At 38.2% G+C, this 22,023-nt stretch overlaps 4 protein-coding genes across 7 annotated transcripts; 1 reads left to right on the plus strand and 3 right to left on the minus strand.

The window, feature by feature from the left end:
* The first annotated feature begins 1,481 nt into the window (after nt 1-1,481).
* LOC137715607 (protein METABOLIC NETWORK MODULATOR 1-like) lies at nt 1,482-5,315 on the plus strand. Of its 3 annotated transcripts, none has more exons than XM_068454948.1 (4): nt 1,482-1,639; nt 2,076-2,171; nt 3,620-4,838; nt 4,972-5,315. In XM_068454948.1, exons 3-4 carry the CDS (start codon nt 3,672-3,674, stop codon nt 5,095-5,097), a joined length of 1,293 nt encoding a protein of 430 aa, XP_068311049.1. In that variant the 5' UTR covers nt 1,482-1,639; nt 2,076-2,171; nt 3,620-3,671; the 3' UTR covers nt 5,098-5,315. The 3 variants fall into 3 exon arrangements, with proteins under 3 accessions (XP_068311049.1, XP_068311051.1, XP_068311050.1); XM_068454950.1 differs by having other exon boundaries at nt 4,981-5,315; XM_068454949.1 differs by lacking the exon at nt 2,076-2,171.
* A 1,666-nt stretch (nt 5,316-6,981) lies between these two features.
* Nucleotides 6,982-8,172, minus strand: LOC137714495 (NAC domain-containing protein 83-like). Its single transcript, XM_068453695.1, has one exon. The coding sequence runs from the start codon at nt 8,170-8,172 to the stop codon at nt 6,982-6,984; it is 1,191 nt and encodes a 396-aa protein (XP_068309796.1).
* A 1,108-nt stretch (nt 8,173-9,280) lies between these two features.
* Nucleotides 9,281-16,275, minus strand: LOC137715796 (uncharacterized). Of its 2 annotated transcripts, none has more exons than XM_068455145.1 (12): nt 15,906-16,275; nt 15,225-15,346; nt 14,957-15,111; nt 14,535-14,685; nt 12,606-12,640; nt 12,172-12,247; nt 11,834-12,091; nt 11,259-11,453; nt 10,590-10,688; nt 10,444-10,494; nt 10,061-10,148; nt 9,281-9,802 (listed from the first exon to the last, which is right to left on the minus strand). In XM_068455145.1, exons 1-12 carry the CDS (start codon nt 16,087-16,089, stop codon nt 9,684-9,686), a joined length of 1,533 nt encoding a protein of 510 aa, XP_068311246.1. In that variant the 5' UTR covers nt 16,090-16,275; the 3' UTR covers nt 9,281-9,683. The 2 variants fall into 2 exon arrangements, with proteins under 2 accessions (XP_068311246.1, XP_068311245.1); XM_068455144.1 differs by having other exon boundaries at nt 11,196-11,453; nt 15,906-16,274.
* Nucleotides 16,276-17,694: 1,419 nt separating this feature from the next.
* LOC137716312 (polyadenylate-binding protein RBP45C-like) lies at nt 17,695-21,806 on the minus strand. Its single transcript, XM_068455751.1, has 7 exons — nt 21,414-21,806; nt 20,544-21,021; nt 18,738-18,793; nt 18,531-18,661; nt 18,316-18,412; nt 18,044-18,226; nt 17,695-17,954 (listed from the first exon to the last, which is right to left on the minus strand). The coding sequence occupies exons 1-7, from the start codon at nt 21,690-21,692 to the stop codon at nt 17,952-17,954; spliced, it is 1,227 nt and encodes a 408-aa protein (XP_068311852.1). The 5' UTR covers nt 21,693-21,806; the 3' UTR covers nt 17,695-17,951.
* Nucleotides 21,807-22,023: the final 217 nt, after the last annotated feature.

Genomic DNA, 22,023 nt, shown 5'->3' on the forward strand with positions numbered 1-22,023 from the left:
AGGTTCGACTCCCATGCCCCAACATTGATTGTATAAAATTAGTATTGAAATGTAAAAGTGATCCGAGCATACACAAGCATTTGGGCTAGGGCTAAATTTTGGGGTAGGAGAAAGTTCAAACTCTTAACATTTGGGGTATGAGGACATATGTTTTCTACAACTCTTTAATTACAAACCTCCCAACTTGAACATGAGCATTCATGATGCACAATATGTCAACCACTCTTTGATTCCTAAATTTGAATTTAACTCAAAGAGGCAAACAAAATTCCTTTTAAGTAGCAACTATAAGTTAAGTTGGATGCTAAAGTACATCAAAGTTTATATAGGTTCAAAGATTTTTGCCTATTTTTCTGGTCATCTATCTGAGAAAAATGGCTCGTGCGGACATGATAACTTTTGAGTGGTTGATGTTTGACCATTTAAAGTATAACATTTAACTTTCTCGTCCATCTTTGAAATGTTGATATGTGCGCCATTCTCTTGGTAAATGTCTTTTTTTATCTTTTTGACCTTGGCGTACGACTATATATACTTTTATTAATGTTTTAACGACATTTAGAAGGTGAACGTCACACTCCTCGTAACCTAGATGTTTTGTGCATGAACGGCCATATGGGTCTTTCCAAACTTTACAATAGGCGAGTCAATTGTCAAACTTTGTCTAGTTCTAAGATAAGTCATTTAAGTTGCTGCTTGTACATATACAGTCGTATGACACGATCGGACGCTCGATCAACTTCTAACCTGTTCTTGTGACGAGTTTTTTCGTTCTAGCTTTTCAACCTTTCATTTATATAGCTATCTTGTGGATTTTCTTACTTATAGCATCACATTAATCGGTACTGAGATGCATGATAATAGTCATTTTTTGTCTTATCCTTAATGTAACATTTATCGATTCAATATTGATTCGTGTGGCCACACCTAGTCACTAGCCTCTCTATGTGTATTCGAATAGACATTTTTTACCAAAATATATTTTAATTATGATTCACTAAATCCGTTTTGGGCCCTTACCACATTCTTACGATTTTGTTTCTGAGAACTCATGAGAACTTCTCAATGGGTCACCCATCTTAGAATTGCTCTCTCATGAACTCGCTTAACTTCTGAGTTCCGATGGAACTCGAAACCAATGAGCTCTCAAAAAGCCTCGTGCGCTAGGTAGAGATGAGAATATACAGTACGAGTGATAAGTGAACAAACTACATATTTGTGAAATGTGAAATAGTCCATTTATTTTTTCTTTGCATATTTATCTTAATTTATTTTCTTGATCAAATTCAAATTCAAATTCAAAACTTTATAAGAAAATGTGAGAATTAGAGAGGGATAAGAACATGCAACAACCCGCTTTTATCTTATGTGTCACCGCACCGTTTACATCTTACAATGTAACATATTGCCAAACCACACATTAATTAATTAATTAATTAATTAATTATATTAACTTCAGCATCGAAAGTGACATTTTCTCCGAACTCATACTTCTGTTCTCTGGTAAGCATCTTTTTTACCGTCCCCACCTCGTCCCTTCCGCCTGGCCCAAAACCCAAAACCTCAAAATTCCCAGATATCAACGACCAGTGAAGCTTTTGTTCTCAGTTCGACGACGTCGTTGCAACACTTGGAGAAGGTACTGCCACTTTCTTCCCCAATCTCTCTCAGTCCCTAGCTCAGCTTTGATTTTTTTGACTTGGGTTTTCAAAGCTCAAAACTTTTCCTTGGGTTTAATTGCAAATTAATTTTTAATCTCCATGTTTTATTTGGTATCAATAAAAATTTAAACTTTTAATTTGGTTTATCTATCTTCTGAGTTGCTGTTGTGTTGGAATTCAACAACACAAAAAAAAAAAAAAAAAAAACGGAGAAAAATGAATAAATACGAAAGTGTGGTTGTTTAGGTGAGTGGAGTGATTTGCTTTTATTGACTCCATTTATGAATAAGTTAACTATTAGCCTTTTGTTAAATAAAAAAATTAAATATAATTTTTATGAAATTTTTTGGGTTTTACAATATTATTGTGAAATTACATATTCCATATTACAATTCTATGGCCTGCTGTATTCAGCTTTGTGCTTGTATGCTGGAAGCTTGAAATTTGGAGGTGAAAAATAAGGATGGAAAAGCTTGTGTTGCCTGGATTTTAATTTGTTTGGTGCTTCAGGTGTGTATATTTTTTGTGTCTCAGTTTTGAGTTGAGTCACTTGTATAAATCAATGTCGATATAATTATGCATTTTGGTTACTAGCATATATTGTGGCTTATATTTGCGTTGGCCTATTTATTTTGTTGTCTTTCTGATGACATTTTGCGATTATGCTTGTTCATTGTAGTTGTTTGTTGATTCTAAAACAGTCGATTTCAGTAATTAGGAATCGGGTTTGTCTGAAAATCGTAATTGGTGAATGGTTTTGTTTGTTGCTTGACTTGGCGCACCGGAGGCTAGTTGCGGCTAGCCTGTTCTGTATAAGGGTATTACACACATAACTTATGAGGGACATTTGAATTTAAACCAAGCTATGAGAATTTTGAGAACTAGAGAAGTTGTTTATGACGGAATGTTGAGTTATACGATTAAACCCCAACTGTCTCTTATGCTGGTGAATGTAGAGTCCAGTCCAAAGCACTTGCTCGTAACATTTTCTTTCTCGTTCATGTAATTATTTCTGGTATGAATTGCAAAGTGGTGATTCTTTTGAATCTCAGTTTTCAGTTGTACGTCCTAACAAGTGGTCTCAGAGTCGGTTTCCTAGAGTTTCAGATTACTTCTTATTCACCATTTGGTGGAGAAGTATAAAGATAGACAAAACCAAAGGCAGACTGAAAACTAAGTGGTGAGTCAAACACACATTTGTATTGAGTGTCCTACCTCTGCTTGTCCAAAAAGCTGCAAAACTTAACTAGGAAAATAAATCAAATACGCATTCGTGAAAAAGGAGAGAAAGGGGTGGAGCTTCTCTTTGTTTTGGAAGAGTGGACCCAGCGGGAGTCCCACAAGCAGCTATTAGCGCCCTGTCGTAGAGCACGGCTCTAATAATTGTGTAGTCAAAAGAAGAAATCAACCCATGAAATTCAACTCATTATCCATGGTTTCCTTATAAAAGTTCCCTTACTCTTCGGTTTCCCATTCAGTTAGAATTTCTTATTGGGCTTAGTGTTACTTGCAAGTAATGCACAAGTACATACTATGTGGATTTTTCATTTATTATCCAGTATCTTTTGTAAACAGTTGTTTCCTTTTTGCTGAAGTTTACTATATCTTCAGAATCACGATCATGAAATTATGTGAATTTACAGATTGTGGTTAAGTTTTAGCTTCTATAGCTCAAGACTAATTATAGGTTGTGGTTAACGTTTTTGTTTCCGTTAATATTGTTTGATATGGTGAAATTTTAAGCTATTAGCAGCTGGCTTGTAGCTTGTGGAGGTTAGCTTAATTACTTCCTAAAGTTAACCATCCAGCTTAATAATTTTGAGGAGTCTGGAAGTATTGGTGCATATGAATATGATTTCAGTTTGAATCCAATATATCATTGACATGTAAATTTAAATATCATGTTTCATATCAATTTTCTCATTTAAACTCACTTTAAAGCCTTCCTCTTGCTGTAGGGTGGGGAACATTTCGGGGAAGAGGACGAGAGTTTGGTAAAAGTGCCTGAAGATGAGCCAATCGGATCAAGGGAACACCCCTGATGGCTCGTCAAGTATCCCTATGAAGCGAAAACGCGGCCGTCCACGGAAATATCCCAAACCAGATCTGGAAGAGAATGCTCATGTGAGAAACACTCCAAATCTGAACACGGGGGAAAATGCTGGTAATGGTGTTCCTTCTGCTCCTCCTGGGTTTTTAGGGAGGAATGGATACCAGCCCCATCGTCGAGCTCCCACTAATGGTGCAGCTGATGTCATGGTCGGAACAGTAGTTTCTGGTGTCATTGATGCAACATTTGATGGAGGATATCTACTTAGTGTTAGGGTTGGCAACTCTCCCACCACTTTGAGGGGTGTCATCTTCAAGCCTGGACGTTACGTTCCTGTTTCAGCAGAGAATGATGTGGCCCCAGATGTTCAAATGATTAGGCGAAATGTGATTCCAAATCCAGCTGAGATCTCTTATTTCCATGGTTCGAGCCCTCGTTCTAGAGATGCCATTCGATCTGTTAATCATGTAGCATCAAAACGCAAACATGTGGTTCCAGTGGCACCCCAAACTGCTAACCCACTACTGTCCAGAGGCAACTTGTTGCCTGTTATACTGCAACCTCGAAATTTATCTGAAGGGGTACCACTCACTGGTTTACCAAATTCTGTTGCACCGGGTGCTTCTCCGACTAATGGGTCCATACGCACCAACTGGGTGCCACTCACCAATGAAGTCGCAAACCAATCTTCAGATCTGGCAACTTCAAAAGTTAAGCAGGTTCCTTCAGTTCCTCCATCAAATGGGTCGATATCTACCAACCAGATTCCGACAGTTGGAAATCAATCGTTGGTCTTCGAAGGTGGACAAAATGAGAATGGTACTTGTAATCAACCATCGACAGAGATGCTGAAGGCAGAAGCCAAATCAACGAGACTCCCAAATATACCTTTTGAAAAATTGGTTACCGAGGTAGTTAAGAGGATTGATACACCCTCACAAGCCCCCGCACATTCAACTGAGGTAAACATTGAGTGTAGCAAGTCAACTGGCAGTGAGCTGGAGGACGATATGGATCAGCCTCTAGTAATCGAGCCTCTGCAAGCCATACAGCCTAAAGAACACTCTATGCCACTTTCAAAACCGCCGGAGGACGATGGAAATGGAAAAATGTCTGAGCTGTTGCAGGTAAAAGGACTCGTCTATGACACATATCCTTATGCAATAGTAGTTAACTTATTATCCGAACATATACACTGATTCTAAACATCTCAACAAGTTTCTTTCTTTTTTGTCTTCTTTTGGCTGTAAAATCAACAAGGTTTTGCAGGAAAGCATGAGGGAAAGCGAGTCAACCACAGATTCGAGAGTGAAGTCGGATGAACCAAGCCAAACTGCGCTCGGAGATGAAGAATCCGATCATTCAAGAAAACCTTCCGAGGCATGAAGTGTTTGCTTTTATGGTTGCCACCTTGTATGGATACTGTGTACATGCTATGGTCATGGACACCATTGCACGATGTGGTAATCAGACCAGTGTGTGGAAAGATTGTGTTTTTAAACGAAGGATGTTGGATAATAAGTACATAGAAGGGTTGTTTTCTTAAATTAGGAGCTGTGGAAGATATGTTTTTACCCATTTTATAGTTTATTTAAGAGTGATAATTTGTTTTGTGGTGTTCCGTATGAGATATTCTCGGGTTCTTTAACTGTTAGATCTTTGTTTTTGTGTTCCTAAATGAAGATTTAACGGTTAAAAAACTTGACGTGTCTCAATACTTTGAAGGCTAGAGAAAATTCCAGCTTCGAAAACACAAGGTAAAAATCCAGGCCAACCCGGCACGACCAATAATCCAGGACATGGTTGAAAGCTAAACAACTAAACAAGGGGACAAGTAAACCTGGGATTTCTGAATAGGAGTTTTAACGAAAAGCTTGCGGTGCTGTTCACTTTAATGAAAAACTACATTTTTACACTAAAAAGTCAAACTTGGTACTATTCACCTTACCCTTTATTTTGTCCTTAACATTCATTTTAACGAAAAACTTGGTATTGTTCACTTTAACGAAAAATCATATTCTGTTGTTCCTCTGTTTCCAATTGAAAGAATTCAGAACATTTGTTATGGAGGTTGGTCAAGTTTATATTATCCTTTGTCTGCTCTTACAATTTACATACTATGGAAAAGGATAGCTACTTAGTAGTATTTAGTTTTCTTTTCCTTTTAACAAACAATACGATATTTACAGATGTACTTTTTCAATCAGTTGTTGATCCACATAACAATACACAATGAGTCATAATTTTGTATTGACTCACTTTTCTTTGTATCCATGTGAGTCAAAAATGAAACCTCTAATTAGGTAAAGACCGATTGTTGTTAGACCAATTGACCATGTGCAATTATATGGTGGTACTGTACAGAAGTGAGCAATTATGAGACAAAGAATTAGATTCGTTAAATTGTGGAACTCGTATTTTCAACTGGTTTACAATTTCCATTACCAGGACCAATTAGATATGCAACAAAGTCCAACATGCTTACCAGTTTTTTGGCCGATCAACATGATATATAACGCAATTGAACTTGATTGTCCAACTTTTTTTACCATTTTTTGAAACTTTTTTGGGTATACCGATTAACTCTGTGACTAGTGACCGATTTCTCCATCCTGCTTGGCAATCCAACTCAGACAAACAAATTCACCTTCAAAATTTGGTGCCCTTTTGTTCCATGAGCCTAACCTAATTCTAACCAATAAACTAACCCTCAGATTATGGTACCCTGGTTTATATAACATATATATACACATCTAAAAAATGGGAAAAAATGAAGCAGATTTGACAAAAACAACATTGCATGCATGTATATATAAAAAACGGAAAAAAAATTCCAAGAGAGCTATGGATTACTTACAAATTAAATGTTGTATATGAAGTATGACATCAGGAATCGTAGTGTAAATCGATAATACTGTTCAAATGTAAATCTACAAATTACAACAACATAATTAAAGAACTGCAGCAGGTTGATCCATATTGTTCCAAAGGTCGTCCAAGTCTATCATGATGTCATCACCATCACAATCATAAAATTGGGTGTAGTCAAAGTTAAGAAGTGGATTTGGATCCTTATCGTTGGTTTGATGATTCTGATCAAGATTGGATGGACTAGCTGGAAGAAGCCTCGGTGGGATCGGCTACAAACTAGTCTGGCTGGTGGTCTTCTGTAACAAAATAGTGTGCCTGATCAGCGAAACCAGTCGTACCAGTCTGCGGCGGATCATATTGAGAGGAATCAGTACCACTACTCGGGTCTTGTGGGCTGGACTAGTAATATTGTGGCATGTCCGTCGAAGCATTATTCACAAAACCATTGTGCTGAAGGTGGTCTTCTTGTCTAGCCATGCCTAGTGAAGATGCCATAGTTGGGTCCGCAATAGAATTTGGTTGGGTAAGAGTCGAAAGACATGCTGCTTCTGCAATGAAATCAAATGGCCTCGCCATAGCCGTCATTGGTGTCATTGGTTCTTGTGTATCATGGTAGTGTTGCGGCAAGTGCATTTGTTGCTCTTGATTGTCTGGCATAGCTAGTGATGAAGAAGCCACAGTTCGTTCTTGTGTAACAAAGTAGCGTTGCTGCTCAGTGAGCCCAGTCGGCAAGTTTGTAACGTTCGCATGATCGATAGTAGTAGTTGTCTGCTCCTGCTGCAGTGGAATATCATATTGATTAATAACCTCATAGTACTGTGCTGGCTCATGATAGGAGTACTTTGGCTGATCCACATTAGTCACAGCAATACTACTACTAGTACTGGTTGCATTAATATTAGTCTGCTGCTGCTGCTGATTGTAGTGATCAATATTAACCTCAGAAGACATGGGAGCCACATAAGATTCATCAATATTCTCTGATAGCCTTTGAATCTTGTTTCTCTTGGATTGAACCACTCGAGTAGCCTCCTCGCGATTATGATCCCGATCATCCGCCTTTCTCTTTCTGTCATAATTCTTTCGAATCCGGCAGATTACATATTCATCATTATTCTGACGACTAGTTGAACTTGATTTAATGTGCCTGACCAGTTTAGGGTCAAGGCTAAACTCGTGCATAATCCAGCAACCGCTTTCTTGACGAAATTTAGTATTCCTGTATAATTGAAACCTTTTCAAGGAACCTATCGTCTTCCCAGTCTTAGGATCTTCGACTTTGGTCCCTGAGTTCTCGCCTTTCCATGTCCCAGACCCTATCGTGCGAGCTATGCAGGAGCCCGTACCCTTGGCGCTGGCCGGCTTCAGCTTGGTGAAGAAATAAAGGTCTTCATCCTTTTCTAAATTTTGTCCGCCATTGTTATTCCATATATCTCTCGCCTCCATGCTACCGTAAAGATCGATCTCAGGAATAGCATGCTCATCCCTAAACGGTGCACCACGAACCTGGCTATACAGATAATATTCCACCAACTCTTCGTCTCTTGGATGAAACTTGTAACCCACGGGAAAGTTATTAGAAGGTGCCATGCATAAGGTAGGTATATATAACTAGGTTTTCCTTGGACGTTCTTGACAAGATGAAATATATTTCTCGGGAGGGCTGCTGAGAGAGATGGCACGTACATAGTAGGGTTTAATATATTATGGAGGAGAAGAAAGTTTGGAAAAAGTTAATTTTCTTTTTTTTGAATTCATAAACACATAAATTGAAATAAAAATTTGAAATTTGGACAAAATTAATTTTCTTTTTTAGATTTATAAACACATAAATTTAAAATTACTGTGTGGAGCAAAAACTTTAAGACCTGTTTGGTAGTCTACTTAAATCCAACTTTTTAAACTCAAAAACAATTTTTAAGTTTTAGGTCTTAAAAATTTGTTTGGTATTATTATTTTAAAAAACTGAACTAAAAAAAATATAGTATATTCTCTAAAAAAACAAAAAGTGAGCTTTTAGAGTTTTTAAACTGAAACTCATTCATTTCTTTTCTTTCCCTCCTCCCTTCTCACTCCAAATCTCTCTCTCTCTTTTCTTCTTTTTCTCTCCTCCTTCTCTTTTTTTTTTTTTTTTTTTACCTTTTTCGTCTCTCCTCCAAGCCGCTCTCTTCATTCTCTTGGTTCTTCCTCACTCCTCTTCCTATCTATATCCTCCAATCCTCTCTCCTCTTTCTCCCTCTCTTGCAACTCTCTTTTTGGATCTCTTTGTCCAGTTCAAGTCATAAGATTTAAAACTTTTAAATCGCATACCAATCAAGTTTTTAAGTATTAAAGAAAATTGTTTTCACGAAATGTTCTTAAAAAATGTTTGTGAAATGATAAAAATTTTCGAGTAGGATACCAAATGAGTTTTTAGAAATTTAGGACGATGAGGGTTTTTGGGCGAATACGCAAGCTTCCGGGCCTTGTTGAGGCCCTCCCGGTCAAATGAAGCAGGATTCTTTGACATGTGTGATCGCATTCCCTCGACCACTTCCTTCCTCCTCACCCCCGTCTCCCTCCCTGCCTTCTCTAACAAACCCTCCGCGACCCCCACTTCAACTCCACGTACGTACACACCACACCAACGTCGCGCAGTCCATATTTTTTTGATCATCGTAAAAGATATAGAATAAAAACATGCATCAGCAGAGGGATGTGAAATTTCAAAATCAAACGAACAAATACATACATTCGTTGTTTGAATAATTTACAAATCACTCTATTGTCCAACATTGTTCAAATGGAAGCAAAAACCACGAACCCCCCTCCCTTTTCGTGCAAGAAAAGTTCACTAAATTTCGAAAAAAAAAAAAAACCAATGTAAGCTTCACTCCCTTTAGCAAACCCTTTTGCAAAAGTTCTCTCAACTTTAAGGTATAGAAAATAACACAATGAATGAATGCAGGTTGAAAGAATTTAAGGCCAAAATTTTCAAAATCTATAATATAAATATGGGAAAAAGGACCCCTGGCGGAGGTGATCAGTCGAAGAAACATTTTCACCAAAATATGGGGTTGAGGCAAACGAGATCATTAGATCCTGGGACTTCAATGGGACGATTAGAAGGGAAGGGAGGTCGCAAAAATGGGGTGCGACTTGGCATTGGGGAAAGGCTGCTGTCCTGTAGCCATGAACGGTGGAGGAACACAGAGCTGAAAAGCTTGGTTTGGTGCAGTTCCTGCATTAAAACCGAGAAACGAATCCATGATCATGACAGTTAAAGAATTCGCAAAACAAAATACTATAATTTTATTACTCAGTTTTCCTATTCTAAGAATTTAGATACTTGGGTTTTCCTTTCATTACATTTGGAGCATAAGGAAAACAACCAATAATTTAGTCAAATGGTCATCACGATGATTCTTTACTTCATCAAATTTTTGTTTCCTTCCTAGTTCAATGAAGGTTCATTGTGAACGTAATAACTAGCTCATACCTTGGTGCTTGGGAAACTGGACCTGATGTGGAGTCAACATAGGACGAGCAGACAGCGGTGAGATAGCCGTTGCACCCTGCACCAAATCCTTCAATAAAAAAGGAAGGCAGATTAAACAATTGTAAATAAAAGATACAAAACCATCATTAATTGTTACTAGTCATATTTTGTTGTCTTTCACTATCATTGTTATTTCATTTCAAAGAATGTTGGGACTCATGCCACTAGAATGTATCAACAACCAACAGGTATGTCTTAGTCAAATACAACTCAATGCCAGTCCTAAAAAGCATGGAGTTACCACTTCAAACTTGATTAACTAAAGAAATCATATCAAAAGACAGCTTTAATCATAGGAGTTTTCGTATGCCATAGTATCTTACTTGAGAAACTGGATGCACATATACAAGCTGCCCGAATCGTCCAACCATAACCTGAGGGTTAGTGAATCAGAAAAAGGGAGTAAAAAAATGTAACTGCTCAAAAGAAGTTGACATATAGATGGTAATAATATCCTTCAATTACTTACAGCTTGAGAATTGGGATGAACATAGGGGGGTGCAGCCTGAACAGGATACTGACCAGCATACCTAAGCGTCTGTGCCCTGCTCCCCACGTGTCCAACAATCTATAATCAGAAAAACAACCTAAGATTAATCCACACTAGTGCCACAACACATCTGTCCTATATTATGTATTCTATATTTCTATACTATTTATTTTAACAAGACATGTACCGTGCTTTAAACCTTTGTTATTTTAACAAAACACAAACATACATCTATGCATAGACTCATCAATCTCCTACTCACCAACAAGCATCAAATCCAAGCTCACCAACCGCTGGATCAAACAACTGCTGATATTCAAAACAATATTGTGTACTTATCTTTTCAAAATAAATATCAACTTGATCAAACAATTGGTGAGCGGATTTTCGTTTCCACTACTCAGTAAACTGGAGAACACACACAATTATATTGGTGGTAAGCTTCAAGTGAGTGAAGCTGAGCCTTTATATATGTATGCACATATGAACACAAGGTAACTTTGCCAATTGCAACTACTTACAAGGAAAGCTTACATTAGTATCATATAATAACCATATGAATTCGATAATGACTACAATACATACAGGTTGTGAAAACTGAGAGCCACTGCCACCATTTCCATTTGTGAAATTATTAATGGGGACCACCTTAACAGGTAGAGAGGTACGAGATGCAAAAGGATTTGATCCAACTCCTGGCTGAGCAGCAGCAACAGGTACCATGGGGGAGTTGTTTGGTACATAACCCATGCTTCCCACCGTTGGCAATGGGGGAGGGGTTGATGTCGTGGCCTTCGTAAACGATGGTGAGAATGTTTTTGCTCCTGGGTTGAGCTTAAATTCCTAAGAAAGAATGCCAAATAATATTAAACTTCTCGACTTGGTTATGTAAATAGCATACACATCATGAATTTCTAAAAACTTATTTACGTCACCCCATATATTAACTAGAGTAGTTGGACTTAGGATCGCCAGGCATTAAGGTTTCCATAGTATTAGGCCACAAAAACCATTATCTATGATAACACAACTACCAACAGAATTAACACAAGGTTCTTAGTGGCCCAACGTGTGGTGCATAAATTAGAAGCAAAACAGATGGTCAACCATTCTAAGTTAAGAATATGAAACAATTTCGTCCCAAAACATATAAACTGAACCAATATGAAATCAATTGATAATTCAAGATGAATTGAACATGGTTCACCCAGTGGTAGTTTTACCTTGGTACTTCTAGTAAATTCTGAACCCTGAGGAGGGACCATTTCAGTTGATGTTGCCACCAGATGGCGATATGAAACATCCACGGCCGGATTCAACGAAGTTGAGACACTTGAAGAAACAACACCAGATGAAATGTCTGCTGAAGTTGTCCTTTCACAACATTGATTTTCTGTATTAACAATTATGGTAGCAGGATCATGAGATACTCCGTGAGGTAATAACTTGGATGGGATCTTTGTATCATGAACTTTATCAGCCTGCATAAAAAATTTGCACTATTATCATATAACATGATTACAATGTGAGAACAATCTTGGCAGAGGTTATCTTTACATACACTTTCTTCCCTATAAAACTCTAGTTTCTGTTTGAAATCATCCTGTTTCACTGAGGACCCATCATCTTCAACCTGTCTGCCAAAAAATTGACCGGAGCCTGATGATTAAAAGAAAATAATAGCAGACAGTACGCAAAAGTAATTATTGTATGAGAATATGGTAGTGTTGAGCACATATAGCAATTAATGTATAATAGTATGATGGTGTTGGACACAGAGAGCAACCATGCCGGCAACCATGTTTCTGTGTCACAGATATAGAAGATTATCCAAATGGGATATGTATAGCTAAACTCCATGCCATAACAGCTGGTAGAGTTTTATCAGCACGTGAGCACTCCTGATACCAGTGTCAAGGCAGAGAGGTTTAGCACCCAAAGTGTCACTCCCCAAGTATGAAATAATATTAACAGAAATAAGAATAGAACCCATACCTCCCATTAACTGGGGCGCTAGGGGCTTCTTTAATCTGCATTGGAAAAAAAATAAAGTTGTAATAAAAACCTGAAAATGCTTTATACAACTTGCGTCCATAAAAAACACATACTCAGCATCATGGACCTATATAAGATATTCTAATGCCATTTCAACTCATGTACTTAGAGATTCTTTTTAAATGTGATACATTTTAACTCATGTTAGAATAGAAAAATATTTGTTGGTCCATCCTAACAATTTAAGTGTTTGAAAATAGTGGTAAAGCAAGCACACTGTTCATTATATACAGTCGTTGGTATGATTTGGTTGGTCTAATCAGCACAATGCCCATCATTGTGGAATTTTAAGTCACCTTACACAGTGCACAGAGAGCAAGCACCGCATGCAACTTAAGGTGAATTTGGGAGTAGCTCAAAGAGTACATGGATTATTATTTGGAAAACTTTTTCTAGTAGTCTCCAACATTAAGAATATCTTTAAGTTGCAATGAGAAAGTGTGTGAAGTTAGGAACATTATACTTGCAAACGACAAGGGCCCCCAACAGAAAAAAGTGTTAAGAAGGCGTGATCAGGGTTCAAATCCCTGCAATCACAACCTTCCAATCTGTGTTGAATTCTACCAGTGTGTTAAGAACCAAGGATTCTCTAGTGGTGAAGAAAAATTCAAACATGATTGGGAGCGCTAAAATATTAAAATAAAAAATTGGTCAATTGCCCACCATTTTTAACTTTTTACACAGAAATTGATTATATCCACTAACTATCACATCCCAACCCGGGCCCCGACCACGCCCTCACGGTTTTGTTTCTGGGAACTCACACAAGAACTTCCCAGTGGGTCACCCATCATGGGAGTTCCTAAGGAACCTAAAGCCAATGAGCTCCCAAAAGGCCTTGTGCTAAGTAGAGATGGGAATATACATATAAGGCTTACAGGATCTTCACCCCTAGCCCCTAGGCGATGTGAGATCTTACAATCCACCCCCCTCAGGGGCCCGACGTCCTTATCGGCACACTTTTGGCCAGGGATTGGCTTTGATACCAAATTGTCACATCCCGGGCTCGACTCCACCGTAGCATGATATTGTCCGCTTTGGGCCCCAACCACGCCCTCATGGTTTTGTTTCTGGGAACTCACACAAGAACTTCCCAGTGGGTCACCCATCATAGGATTGCTCTCGTGCGAACTCGCTTAACTTTGGAGTTCCTACGGAACCCGAAGCCAGTGAGCTCCCAAAAGGCCTCGTGCTAGGTAGAGATGGGAATATACATATAAGGCTTCCAGGATCCTCACCCTTGGGCGATGTGGGATCTTACACTAACTATTTATTATATTGATTGCTTCTTCAAATAAGTTTCTAAAAACAAAGAATCTGGTGCAATGATAGCCATAAGGGGGTGCTAAAATTCTTATGAGGGAAGCAGAAAGTAAATCATTTAATTTTATGCCAACCAGTTTTTAAACTCTACAGTTTAGCTTTTCTTTTTATCCTCATTGATGTTTACAAGATTTTGCCATTTTTATTAAAGCTATAAATCACTAGGAGAAAAAGAAAAGGGCTTTTGCAGGAAGGCTCACTGAAATGGTGAATAAGCATTCTGCTTTCATTTTTATGACGTGTCAACTGCCACAGATCAATTGAATTCATTTTATGCAATGTTGTTGCATATTTAGGTGTTCTTGATTGAATTTCATATCCAATTTCCATTTTAGTTTTTCCTTTCAAAGTGCTTTTTCTGCATATAATTAGAGTGCTAAAGTTGGCCACGTTTTTGCTCCCTTCAATAGATTATAGGATTTTTCCTTATTTTCTATAAAATGAAAAACAAGCTCGTAAAAGATATGGAATGGTAATATATGACTTAAGAAATAAACTAAGCTTATAAAGTATATAGATAGAACTATGCATATAGAAAATATTTACCTCTGATAAGTTTATCCCGTCAATTTTTCCATTTTTAACTTCCAGGGCATTTACCGCATGTTTCAGTGGAAATTTCCTCCCTTCATGCTCCTTTACAGCTCTCTTTGGGGCAACACCATGAGCAAGGCCATTTCCATTTTGCATTAGGCCCCTGCTTACATAGGTAATTATGAATACATAACTTTACACAAAATTGAATTTACAATAATAACTGAGGTACATATTTATATAACGGTATCCGTTCCAGCAGGTAAAACAAGCAATAGCACAAGCTATCTGCCAGTACAATCAGTTGCTATGCTGAAAAACTCTTGATATTTTCAGTTGAAACGAACTAACAAAAAACTTCTTTGATCCCCAAAACTTAGTGTCACAACTTAGTGCAGATAATTGTACATACAAGTTCAACACTCAGAAAATACCTAAAACTGTCCATTTTCTTCTTATTTGTGGCAGAATCAATTGGCTTCTTTACATCATTCTTTGAGCACACATCAGAAGAAACAGTATCCATAACAGCTTCAGTTTCGTCACCAGCTATATTTCCAGTAACACCATCAGCTGGAAGCAAAACTCCCTGAACGATGTACAAAGAGCCACATTTAACTAAGACAGATTGCTTAAGTTGATTCTGAAAAAAGAAAAAAAAAGAAAAAAGAAAAAAAAAGAGGAATGAAATGAATTACTTACCATAGCAACAACTTGGACAAGGTCACTGGAGCGAATCACAAGAGTCTCGATCAGTGCCCCATTTCCTACATTAGCATCACTCTTCCCCTTTTTGGTCATCCTTGCTTTCTTCAAAACAATACCTAAACAAGACAAAAACTGACTCAATAAATCTCGCTCAGAATCATGCGCCTTGAGTGCTTGTGTGTGAGAGAGAAGGATCATTGTAAGTTTATAACACACCAACCGTGTGTATTCAGAATTAAACTGCCGGATAGTCTAATTAAAGAGCACGAACGCGACATACTCAGCGGTTAGACAAAAGGATCCAGTCTTTCCAAATCCAATATAACAACTAAATCTCACAGCCAAAATTCCAATTTTTCTATCCGCCTGCGCATTCTCTATAATTCACCCTTGCTCCATGAAAATCAGAAGCGATCATGAACAAAACCCGCTATAAACCCGAGAAACCCAATAAAACAACCCAGATCAAATACCATCTTATCCTTTCCATCCCAAACACAACAGGATCACAATAACCACTCAAGAAAACGAAAACCCAGATACAATTCCTCACAATAACAAAAACCCAGAAACAGTTGAGCTTAATATTGAAAATCCCGAAACAGTTATAAAAAATTCACCATTTTCAAAAACGCATTGAAAGGAAAACAAAAACTCAATAGAAAAGAAACGCACCGTACTCAGTCTCCACAGAGGCAGTGTAGAAGATTCCAGAATACACAGAACCGTCCTTGACGTGGACATCAACTGGGAGGCCAATGATGCACATGGTGGCAAAGAGCAAGGCCTCACTCAGCGAAGAAGAAGAGGACGAAGAGACAGTCTCGTCGTCTGTGAAGTCTCTGTTTCTGCAACCCATTTTTCTATTTTCTCTGTCTTTTTCCGATCCAACCCAGGAAGTTCTGGCCTTCTCCGTGTCTGGTTGCAGTCAGATTTTGGAGGTTCGATAAAGAGGGGAAGGGGAAGAGATCTGATGAAGCTGCCGCCAGGGAATTCGAAATAGGAAAATCGCTTTCTTGTGCGCTAGTGTCTCTGTTTTGTAATGATACCAAATATTTAAGAAAGGGAATTATTAGTCACACATACAAAATTTCATTTTACATTCTAAATTTTCTATATTTGGAAAGAAAAATATATTTATGAATAATGTAGAATGAGATTTTTGAAGTGTCAATAACACTTCTCTTTAAGAAATTCCCTTCTTTTTCTTTTTTATCCCTCACTATCTATGCTCCCAACTTTTATGTTTTTTTTTTCAAATGTTTAATTTTTTTTAATTCTTTTTGGTGTTTCTCTTAATCTTTAATTTAAATTATATATTAATGAAACTCTCTTTATCAATTAAGAGAAGGTGAAAATATATTTTTATCTTCTATTATAAAAAAATAATTAAGGACAGTAACATAATTTCACAAAATAAAATTGTGTTTTATTTTTTATTTTAAATCATCACTTATAAGTGATTTTATTATCTCTAATTTAAAAAAATAAAAATAAAAAACAAACCTATCCACCTCTCTCCCCACTCTTAGACCTTCTTCAACCGAAGAATCCAGAGAGCTAGATGGTCGAAAATAGTTCAAAAACCATCTTCAACCAAGGATTAGGCCAGATGGCTCGTGACCTCTACGGAATCTGAAAGGGCCAAAGGGCAATCGACTTTAGTGATGAATTCCAACATAATCTTTGTAACGAAAAGCTGAGATGGTTGTTTACCAAAAAAAAAAAAAAAAAAAAAAAACTGAGATGGCTTGGAAAGAATCACACCCAACCAAAATTAGATAAAAACCTAAGATTCGGTCGCTAAAATCATACATCTTTTTATTTTTTATTGCTAAAATCACAGATCTAAATTCACGTAATATGTAAAACTCATATCCTCAGACGTCACAGAGTCATCGTCATCCAAGAGTCGAGTCCAACCACATAATAAACCAGTCTAATTTAATGTAAGGGTGATGGTGGAAATGGTGGCTGGGAATGATAACGACGAAGATGGTGGTGGCAGCCAAGGTTGGTAGGGGTGATGGTGGAAATGAGGATGGGTAGGTGTGCGATGATGGTGGTACAAATGGTGGAGCCAAAGGTGGTGATGCTGACGGGTAATTACGTCAATACAGATAATGCTATGGTGGAGTTTGGCTGGGCTTCCACATTAGTTTGCGAGAGTTTGACACTTGTATATAAAAATGACGCTGCATAAATTTAATACTTATACTACTACCGCTACACAAATGAGTTTATAACTGTAAGAGTCAAATTTTGTACGCATCAATTTATAAGTATCACATTCGAATTTCGCAGTCCAGTGTAACGCACGTGATTCTTATATGAGCTAAATATATTAATCACTCACTTTTTCCGGGCTGTAGAAGGCTGCGATGGCGTTTATAGAGGTGGCAGCAGTAAGGGTGTGAAAGTATGGAAATAGTGAAGGAAATAACATAGCAAATAAGCCTGACCATAAACAAACACGAATATCCGCTGCTCAATATATAAAACTGCAAATAACACACATAAAGTGCATCGTCTCCCGAGTCTCACTCGGGGCAATCAAGGGTGGGAAGGAGGAACACAAAAGAGAAAAAGAAAATAAACATTGAAACTTGACATGCACTCCACAACATCATACAACAGCCAACACTAAATCCGCAACCTAAGATGCACCGGAGCTCGATGATACCCCCACAGCTTTCAACATATGAGGCAGGCAGCTGCAAATCACTGCAACGGTGGAAGCAAATTCGCATCATGAACAAGCCTAATTCGATATCAAGTAACAGAACTGCATTTAAACGAGTGATGATAGTTACCTGCTGTTGCTGTTGATATGCACCGGGCTGCTGGTAGTTTCCATATCCAGCAGCATAGCCTCCGTAATACAGGGCAGGGTCTTGGGCAGGAGGAGGTGCATATGAATACGCATCGTATCCTTGCGGATATCCATAAAATCCAGCACCACCAGCGCCATTCCACTGTGCTTGATCTGGCTGGTTCTGAACCAATCCAATCAATCAACAGATGGTTAATACAAAGTATGTAGAACAGTAAAATGTCGAAAAACAATAAGGTCGCAAATAAAAACCTGTTTGCTTGTAGGACTGCGGCCCCATGAAAGCCGAATACTTTGTCCTCCTAATTGTGTTCCATTCAACGATCCCAATGCTTGCTCCGCACAAGACCTGAAGCAGTGTACATGCAGACGACAAACATGCATATGATAAGTATTTTACAAGGAAAGAAAGAGCAAGAGCATCAAGGAAACTTATATCAAGACTACCAATAGTGCTGAGCTGTTACCTGTTAGCAAATTGAACAAAACCACAACGCTTGCCTACTGGTATCTTCACATGAACAAGCTCACCAAACTGGCTAAAAACTTGCCTCAACATGTCATCATTCACACTGGGATCCAGACCCCCAACAAATATCTGCACTCGAAAGTTTCAGGAGTTACTATCATGTAGCAAGAAATGTACAATGCCAACATTAGAACAAACTACGCACTGTTGTATTATTTGGATCAGCTTCGCCTGGATTTCCTTGAGTACTTGGATATGAAGCTGCAAATAACAAACACATGAGCACTAATTTATGCGAGCTAGTATTAGTAGCACGGATAAAGTTTTCCACACATTCAAAGAACTGATGGTTCAGTTTACACCATGCTATTATGGTTCTAAAACTCAAAATCTAAAATTGAATCAGTTTGTCAAGTTGACATGTCAAACAGAACTGTGTGCAAACTTCCATGCAAATTTTCTATACATTAATAATACGCTCATTTGTCTAAAGGTCTATGTCCTCCTACTTCAAACAGGCAATGTTTAACGAAGCATTCCATTTAACTGTTATGGTTAGCATATTACATAATGCACCGACCAACTGACATTCACCTCCCAACACTACCAATTTGATTTTCTAACAAAAAAGGATTTTTATTTTCACAAGAAACAATGAACATCATAATTATCAAGAGGTCAAAGCAGAAAGGCAATTGGAATATCAAACATAATAAATTACATAAGTAGATACTAAAAAAATGAAGAAACAAAAAAACAATCTAAACACTCAATTGAACAGATTTCTCAAAATCTATTCAAAGAGTTAGACAGATCAAGTAGACTCCATCCCATAGAAGTCTAAATAAAAGAGTGCTTCATAAATCTATTCCTGATACAATATTGGAATCCCACTTTACCACAAATTACAAAGTGGCACTTCTACCTAAAACACAGCAAAGAGAGGCAGACGATAAGATGCAACCATATAAGCAGCTCACAAAAAATTAAAAGGGAGCTTCTATTGACACTCTGAAATAAAAGTCATTATGGACTCCTCCCTAGTGAAAAGAAATAAGTAGTGCAGTGTCTTTTCTGGAGTGCTAATAACTATTCCCAAATTTAATGGTGTTTTCATTAGACATGTGCACTAGTGCATCAGCTTCAACTAATAGTTTAAGCATTTCATGCAGATTTATAATCTGACTTAAGATGAGGGCTGAAATTTGGGAACACATTCTATCCTATCAAACATAGAGAACATTGTGGAACTGATCCACAAAGAAAAAACACACTGGTTCTTCAACACAAGCGAAGTATTATAAGAAGGATATATAAACTTCGGAAATGGAGTAAATGTAAACCCGACTGCCAAATGGAATAAATGTAAACCCGACTGCCAAATGGAATAAATGTAAAGCTGACTGGCAAATGGAATAAAAGTAAAGCTGACTGGTAAATGGAATAAATGTAAAGCTGACTGGTAATGGAATAAATGTAAAGCTGACTGGAAAGGTAATTCTTGAGTAGCATTAAATGCCACGAGAAAAGAAGTAAGAAGCTTCTGACATAAACAAAATAACTGACCTAAAATGAGGCCACGCAATAATGTGGAATCATTTCATCTGAAATCAGTTCCAGGCCCTCCAAAATGAGAGCCTCTCGGTGTCCTGCTTTAAGACAACATGAGTTTTACATAAGTTTTTGCATGTTTTAACATAATTAAATGTGCCCAAGTTTACAAAGGAAAGTACTCGAAGGAAATGACTAAGTCCCGCCAATCTTCAACTGACTAATTAAAACGACGGCAAATTTAGAACACTTGTGAGAATGTCACCTCAAGAATAGAAATTAAAAGCCCTAGTGCAACTTACCAAACCATAGTTAACATAAGGTGCAAGATATTCATAAAGTACAAGAACAAAACAAACATCTAAGAAAAGTATCAACTGCAATGAAGTTGCAAATTCAGCTGCAGAAATATTCATATGGCTATTACAAACCATTATGCAATACTAACTAGAATACATACCTTTCTGATATTGCTGTCCACCACTGGCTGGTTTCTTAGTAGCCGCAGGCCCAATCCGCATGGGCCTAGTAGAACAAAATTGGCCGTTCATCTCAGTCATGGCTCGCAATTGCTCACCTTCATCAGCAAACCTAACAAAACCATATCCCTTAGATCGCCCTGTGGTCCTATCAGTTACAACCTTCGCACCCTTGACAGAGTGGTAATTTTGTCTAAATGTTTCTTGAAGCATGTAATCAGTCACATCAGCAGCCAAATCCCCGACAAAAACTGTAAAATCTGGACCATCATCCTGTCGTCTCTCGCCAGCACCTAGGGTTGCCCAATTCAGTCTGAAATTCTGCTCCGTGTTAGGCATAAGAGTTCCATTGTATGTCTGCAAGATCTGCTCAGCTGCAGCGCGAGACCTGAACTCAATAAAACCATAACCTTCTGGCAGACCTGTTAACTTGTTGCGGATAACCTTTGCATTCACAGCCTACAAAAAACTCACAAAAACAAAAAATGAATACAACATAATGGGGTCCGCAAACAAAGCACATGTACCAGAATTTAATAGCAAATATCAATAGGCATCTCAAACCCTAGAGCAACAATTGGTTGAAATCTTGACCAAAGCAACTATAGTTTAATATTTTTATCGTAGTGTTTTACAAAAATAAAATTTTCAGAAAGTTTCGGTTTTTTATTTTACATATCACATCTAGAACCAAACCCTAAATTTCAAATTTGAAGTAGAACAACTTCAATCAAAACCAATCGACGTAAATTAATCGAAAGGAAATTCACATAAATTCAAACCCTAGATGTACCTACACACAGACACATACAAATAAATCCAAATAATCCTATGCGTGCGCGAGTATATACCTCTCCGGTGGGACCAAAGCAGCTGAGGATATAAGCCTCGTCCATCCACTGCAGCAAGTCACCGATCCAGAGGGAGCGGATCTCATCGGGGCCGGGATTCTGTGTGGTCGTGTACTGCTGAGGCGCCTGCTGGGGCCACCCAGCCTGCGCCGGAGGGGCTTGGCCCTGCTGCTGTGGCGGCATCATCATCCACTGCTGCGGCGGCTGCTGCTGGTACTGCTGCTGCGGATCGGACGGAATCTGTTGTGGTACCAATCCTCCTGATGGTTGCTGCATCATGGTGAAGAAAGGCGGGTGTTTACGTACGGCGATAAAGGCGTCCTCGTGGAGGAGGAGGGAGGACTGCGGCGCGGTTTGGGAAAACCGATAACCTGAATCCCGGATTGGGTCTGAGAAAGAAGGAGGGATATTTTTCGTGGTAGGGAGGGTTTATATAGACGGGATGTTGTGGTGCGACACGTGGCAAACGAATATTGGTTGGGTTGTGAATCCTACGGAACTGTGATAGATTGTTGACTATTGGGCCGGTGGGCCGGGCCTGGGCCTGAGCAGGACTCAAACCCTAATTTCTCTTAAACCCTGATTCCCCATACCTCACAGCAAATCAAAC

The sequence above is a fragment of the Pyrus communis genome, chromosome 14 (assembly GCF_963583255.1).
Source record: "Pyrus communis chromosome 14, drPyrComm1.1, whole genome shotgun sequence".
Classification (NCBI taxonomy): domain Eukaryota; kingdom Viridiplantae; phylum Streptophyta; class Magnoliopsida; order Rosales; family Rosaceae; genus Pyrus; species Pyrus communis.